This window comes from Peromyscus eremicus, chromosome 10 (assembly GCF_949786415.1).
Source record: "Peromyscus eremicus chromosome 10, PerEre_H2_v1, whole genome shotgun sequence".
NCBI lineage: Eukaryota > Metazoa > Chordata > Mammalia > Rodentia > Cricetidae > Peromyscus > Peromyscus eremicus.
The window spans coordinates 7,288,323-7,295,181 of NC_081426.1; the positions used below are offsets into that span (position 1 = coordinate 7,288,323).

General features: G+C 44.4%; 1 protein-coding gene across 6 annotated transcripts in view; it reads right to left on the bottom strand.

Moving 5' to 3' along the window:
- Positions 1-3,123: 3,123 nt before the first annotated feature.
- Bcl11a (BCL11 transcription factor A) overlaps positions 3,124-6,859 on the bottom strand; it is a 96,603-nt gene continuing 92,867 nt past the window's right edge. For all 6 annotated transcript variants that reach the window (XM_059275269.1, XM_059275270.1, XM_059275267.1 and 3 more), the window contains exon 5: positions 3,124-3,631. In XM_059275269.1, the coding sequence (XP_059131252.1) occupies positions 3,540-3,631 (92 nt within the window). In that variant the 3' untranslated portion in view covers positions 3,124-3,539. The remainder of the gene's footprint in view (positions 3,632-6,859) is intronic.

Below are 6,859 nucleotides of genomic sequence, written 5' to 3' on the forward strand. Positions count from 1 at the left end.
GCCTCTTGTCCAGTCTGCAAAATGAATAACTGTTACGCTTCCCTCCAGCTTTAGTCTCTTCTTTTTCTACTGAACTTACACGACCAGGAGGAAACTCGATGTGTGTACATGAAAGTGTTCTGTAGGCCTTCTGTAGAAGGGGTAAACACGTAACAAGGGAAAAGGCAACATGGTTAGGAGGGAGTTTTAGTTCACACTAAAGTGGTATGGATATAATCTCTGCTTCTGGAATTTGCTGGAAATGAGTTCTCTGGTTTGACGTGAAACCAGAAGAGAGCAAGCTGAACAGTGGTATCTCCACTGTGGACTCAGAGGGAAGAGGTGTGATGCTGTTTCTCTTGGACAGGATGAATTCCTGAAGAGGGCAGGTGTGTTGTGCAGTGTGTGCTGAACTGGGTTTCCACCAGGCAAAGAATTCCTCAAGTCTGTTGCCCTCGCATTAGACCCAAGAAGGAGCCAACCCCATGTGGGGTACGGCAAGAAAAACGGCCACAGCCTACGCAGGACCTGAATTCTATCCTGAATCCTCTCCATCACTATGGTGGGCACTCTGTTTGGAAGGAAATTATTACAGGGATGGGTATTAGCACTGAGGTTTAAAGACCTGTAGTAAGTAACTTAGTAATCAGCTTCTTCAGATCAATGCTATTCTCTAACAATAAATAAATAAAAATAAATAAAACCCGAAAGGTATCCCTGAGCATCCTAAGGACCTGGCTGTAGTCCAGAGGCTTCTAAAAATGCCAAACCTAAGTGACCAGACATGTTCTGCCAAGGTCTGGGCACTCGGCGCAGCCTGGGCAGAAGCCAAACTTGCACTCCTTGATCAAGATCTTTGATCAAACCACGGCTGGATTGGGTGCCTATTTCTCAGGCATTGCTGATATTTAGCAGGCGGGTCCTGTAAGCACCCCAGTGGCTCTCTGCCATCACAGACCCAAGCTGTACAGACTTCTGTGTGATGACTGGACAGATGACAGAACTAACTAACGTGCGTGGACCAGACAAGAAGAGGGTAAGAATGATGCCTCTTATCTTTGGTCCCCACCATCCAAGCAGCCAACATCGTGTCCTCTAATGTTTGAGAAGTGCATGCTGGGCAGCCAATTAATCTCTCTGCGATCTGAAGTTCCTCTCCCCAGAGAGGGCACAGTGAGGACCCCAGTCAGATTTGTCAGTTTCTTTCCTAGCTTCCACCCTCCTCAAATAACCCTGACCTTGACACATCACACAGCAAGATGACTTCCCAAATCATCGATCCCATGTGAGGTTTCGAAACTTCTACGCCCAGGATAATATCCTTTTGCAATGAACCCTATATATGAATTTTAATTTTCTTGCAATTAAAAAAGGTGTGAGTGAAGATATGGAGGTTTTTGTTTATTTTTAGTGAAGAGTCTTTCTTCTCTAAAGGGGGAAAGGAGAAAAGGATATTCTTTATCCACTTTGGTTCACTCCCTTCCAACAAAACGACTCTTAAAGCTACCTGTTCATTTAGCCACAGAGTCTAAGAGTAAATAAGAGGTGAAGATGAAAACAGACCAGATCTGAAAGTGTGGAGAATGTCCAGTACAGTTCTCAAGGCTGTAGTTGTGCCAGACCACATAGTTCTTTCTCCCGGGTCTCCCCGTAGAGGTAGTACCACTCTCTAGGTATCAGCAAAGAGCTGGTACATCTAGGTGATACTGTTCACCGGATGCCTTGTGGGCTTAGAGCTCAGAGTTGAACAAGTCAGAAAGAGTGTGGTACGGGAAGGCGTTTCTCTTGGAAATAACTTTTTGTCTGGAAGTCCTATTCTGACCTAGGAACACTCAAAAACCCATGAAGGAAGCGTGTGCAATCGAAGTTAGTTATCTGTCGTGGAAGGGCCGCAGAGAGAAGACGGCAAGGAGGAGCCCTTGCTCCATCCGTGGACCTCCCCGGTCTCTGTATGTGGAAACGCACGTGTGTTTGTGAGCCTGGTAGGCCTGTGTACTGACAGCAGAAGCACTGGGGGAGGAGCATTACCTTTGACTATAACTCAACAGGACTTGGTAGCACCAACTCCGGTTCAGAAACCAAGCAACACGGGCTTGGCAAGCTTTAAGCGTGCAGAGCCCTGGTCTCCTCCACACTGGAAGCTGTGGGGTGCATCCCAGTGAGGAACAGATGAAACAATGCACATGAAAGTACTGTGCAAATATAAATGGGAGCACTAGTACTTATGATGAATAGGCACGAAGAAATCCAGGTGCCCATTATTTGCTGTCTTTTCACTAGGTTAGGTAATCTAGCCAGAGGGTGAATGGGTAAGATTTTCCCCACTCAGGTTCACAGCCAATATGTAAATCTGTAATGCACAGGTGTCTGAGATCTATTATTTATGAGCATCTTTTAATATGCCATATTGTTTCCGATTCTCTTCTGGATCTGTACAGTGGAAAATACCGACCTGAGAGAAGTTCTTGGTGAATTTAGCACCTATCTGTAGAGCTCACTAGTGTCACTGATCTTCAAGATGTAAGGCACTCATGGTTGCAATGCTCTGTTCTGATGGCTGCCTCTTTCCTCCAGCGATGCCTTCCCCTTGCTAACATCTTTACCAAATACTCTGATGTAAATATTAGGCAGTTTCATGTTTATTTGTCTGCATTAAGACCTATTCACTGGAATTTTGGAATCCTAACAGAATATTTCATAAGCAACTACTGACATTTACCACCCAGCTGGCGATGCGATCTTTCTTGAACTAAATTAACAAATTCAGCTCCTACATGTAGTCACCAAAAGCATATATTTGAAAAAGAGGATTCAGTGTGCCATATTTATGCATTATTTAATGGTATGCAAATTATAAGTCAGACAGGAAAACCACACGTCAGCATTAATAAACAGCAATACTACTACATTAATTATGATATTGCTATGATTTATTCCCTAGTTTTGCATTTTGATTCGCTTTGAAAATGTATGCCATCTGATAAGTGAAAGCCTATTTCCTTTTCTACATGTCATGCCCATCCCTGGAGTCTGGTCCTCCTGCCCACCCCATGGGCTTCTGCAGGAAACAGGTACACAAAACAAAGCCAAAGCAGCCATGTTGCCTGGCGGGCATTAAAAATTAAAGAACAAGCGCACGCCGCCTAAAGCTCCAACATTTATTATGTCAATGTTAAGCACACCTTTTAAAAGACAACACAGAATGTATAGAAACGAGGGGTTCGGGGCTCATGCTCATTTCCACAGTACGGGTAGTAGGTTGGCTGGTTTGAAAAGGGTGGGACGTCGCTCTGATAGCGACCGTCGGAGGGGCCCTCTAAATGGGACGGGTTCACTGTTCCAATGTGGGTCTGTTTTTTTGTTTTCACTTTTTATTAAAAAATATAAATAAAATGGCACTGCAGGCCCGGGCTGGAGGGACTCGGCGGGACTCTTGTCTTCGCACAACAGCTTCTTGGAGGGTTACTGTCAGAGGACATCACAAACTAGCAGGATGACGGGCACGTTGACATCGGCTGGGCGACACATGTCCACCCCGCCCCTGGGGGTTTCAAAGTTTCTCAGAACTTAAGGGCTCTTGAGCTTCCATCCGAAAACTGCCACACATCTTGAGCTCTCTGGGTACTACGCCGAATGGGGGTGTGTGAAGAACCTGGAAAGAGGTTGGAGACAGAGGAAGGAAAAAAGTACAGGTGTGACTTGGCCTGGTGATTTTCTGTTGTCTTGCTAGCTTCTTACAATTATGACTTAAATCAACCACAGGTTGAGCCACTGGTGTGATCTCTGATGTCATCTCCCTCCCTGGATATGTCCACCTCTGAGGTCTCCCACACCTCCCGCCATGTCACCCAAAGCACCCAGACTCCCTACTCCATCATAGGGAAGGCCTACTGAACATGGGACACACCTGGGAAGAAACACTCCTCCTTATGACTGAGAAAACTTGGCAGCAAACAGTCCTTTGGTCAAGGATAGGGGGAGAGGGGCAAGGGAAGGGAGACAGCTTCTTAAAATGATAATAAAATTATAAAGAAACAAAAATAAAAACTGATGTAAAAGCAGCTCAACGAAAACATGAAATGTCATCAAGTTCAACGTCAAAGCAGCCAGCGATTTACAAGAGGTGAACAAATCTCTGAAGAGAAAGCCAGAACTCAAAAAAGTTGCCCTCAAATTGCACCCAAACTGCCTGTAGTTTCTTTCAAACATGCAAGGTTTTTTGTTTATTTGAGGTTTTGTTTTTGTTTTTTTTTTTTGTCCCGGGGAAGGCAACGGTGAAGGGAGGGAATGGTGATGTTCCCCCAGGTTCCCCCCTTTCTGTGGGCATTGCCTTGAAGCAACAGAACTCAGAGTCCAGATGTGCTGGGAGGAAGGCTAGTACTGTGGCATTCCAGGGCTCGTTGCCATGGTGACCTGAAGCAGGGGCCTGGGGTCTCCTCTCCCCTGACTCCATGAGGCAGGAGGCCTGGGGTCTGGAGCTCAGCTGTGTTCCCACATCCCCCCCTGAGCAGTGGAGACCTGGACTGAGGGGCCTGCTGTGACCAGGTGGACCCTGGGGACCCCGTCCCTGGCCCATGCTAGCACTGCCCTGGAGGCCTTTTAAGCGGACGCCTTGCAAAGCCCTTTGTCTGACCCACGACTTATATGTAAAGCCCTAATAGACAAGTACATCATAGGCATATACCATATTCCTAGTTTTTTTTTTAAAGCACACCAGCCCTCTAGGGATCTGGGGGCTCTTGCTTAGGAGAAACTGTATAATTTGCCTTTTTTTCATTGTCTCTATGAGAAATCTGGTAGATTCATGTGCCTTCCTTCCATAGTTTTTGCCATGTGACAGAAAAGAAAAACAGTATTTGGATCAATCATTGAGTTGTGTTGAGCCAAGTTTGGTTACTTAAGTACAATGACCCTTGCGAACTGTACTGGCTCCTTCTCCCATTTGGGAGGGAGGGTGGGATCTGCTGCTCCCATGACAGATGACACAGGGAATTAGAAGCAGGCCAGACTCCTTCCCCAAAGACTGACTCCCTGGCCATGTGCTGTAGTCAATGAAACAGTGGGCTAACAGGATAATGAGATGCAGAAAAGCAAATGTGAATGGCCAAGCAGCCATGTCTACAGTCTGTAGGGGTAGCAAGTCCTGGAACACAGCCTATGTTTTCTAGTGTCCATTTCTTTTAAAAACAAAAAAACAAAAAAAGCTCTGGGAAAGCCTCGGGCAATGCTTAGGAAGATTCGCTAAGTAGAGATCATGCTTTTTCAAAGTTAGTGCTCTCTCAAAAACTAATTTCCCAAGTAGGTTGAAAGAACATTGTCAATCACAGCAAAATTCCCACAACTGTTTAAAAATTCCTGAACACACTAGGCCGGGGACACTGAGTGACCATTCTGTGAAGATCACAGCCATCAGCAACCATGCTTGTGTGTGTGGAAAGGAGTGTAAAACCAGAAAACACAGTATTTCCTCCCTAACTCTCTGAGTAAAGTAGCAGGTGGGCAAGACCAGCTCAGGGGCTTCTCAATTTCTTTTGGGGATGGTTCCAAATAATCTTGGTGTCTTTCAGCCAACTCCCAGTGTCTGTGAGGAGCCATCTTGTTTCCTGATTTTTCCAGTTGGAAGTGTTCTCTAGTTCACCCCTTCTTCTGTCACTTCCTCTTGAGTTCTCACTTCAACCATTATGAATATATACAATATGAACTTATCGCATATACAAAAATGAGATTGAAATAAACACTTCTAGCCACAGAATGCCTTGGGGGGAGGGGAGACAACTACTTCACACTTCCTGCACAGCTGGTACACAAGAAGCAGCATGTTCACCCCACTTCTGAGAGTCCTTTAAAATGTGTCGGATTCAGTCTTTCTGAAGATTGTAAACGAGAGGATAGCAAATGATCCCAGGAAGGATATAGTCACACTGGAAGCGATTAGGGCCTAAAATTTGCAGTAATAGCATTGGCTGTATTCCTGCTTATTAAGTTTTTCTCAAATGGAAGGCTTTTTTGTCTTGTTTTTATTCCCTTTGGAACACCCTAGGCATCAGGACTTCATGTACATAGAGAACATTCTACTGGTATGTCAAGACTTACAAACTTAACTCTGAATTCTCGATGATAACGAACATTCATAAATACTTCTTCATTTAAAAATATATCAGTAATTAACGTTCCATGGTGGCAAATTTTGCTTTTGAGATTCCTTTCTAGTACAATTTAAAATGTTTGGGTTCAGGATAGAAAATATTACTTAGAAGTTCTATTCTTGATGTCCAAGTTTTCATGCCCCCATTGCTCACAAAGCTCCAGAAATAATATTTTATAAGAGGGTTGTAATAAGTCACAAGAGGAAGTAACCTGAAGAAGCTGTCTCCCAACAAATTTATTTAACTTTGGGACCATGTAAATCAAACATAATTTGTGATTTATCACCAGATATTTGCACCTCCCCATTCCCAGCTTGATTTAAGATATCTCAACCTATAAGGATACTGTACCCACCATTAATTCTGTCTGTCAGGATGCAAAATCTAATTACACTAAGAGCATCGTATAGTGAGGAATTAAAATAAGCACTGTGTCTAACATCTACACAGCTGGACTGAGCTCCCCTTGGACGCACAATAGGGATACACAGAAGCTGTACGGGTACTTCATATGGTGAAGCAAAAGTCACCACCGTTTACAGCTGACAAGGCACAGGGAAATATTTCTATTTGTTCTGGAATCAGTTTGGTACCCAGAAAACATAGATATCTTTCCTTAGTTTACTAACAAACATCAGTTTCCCCAAGGTGCTTGATCCCCATCCCATTTCAGCACCTGTGAGACAATCCTTCAAACTTTTCTCAGTGAAGTCCCCTTTCCCACCCAGACTGGC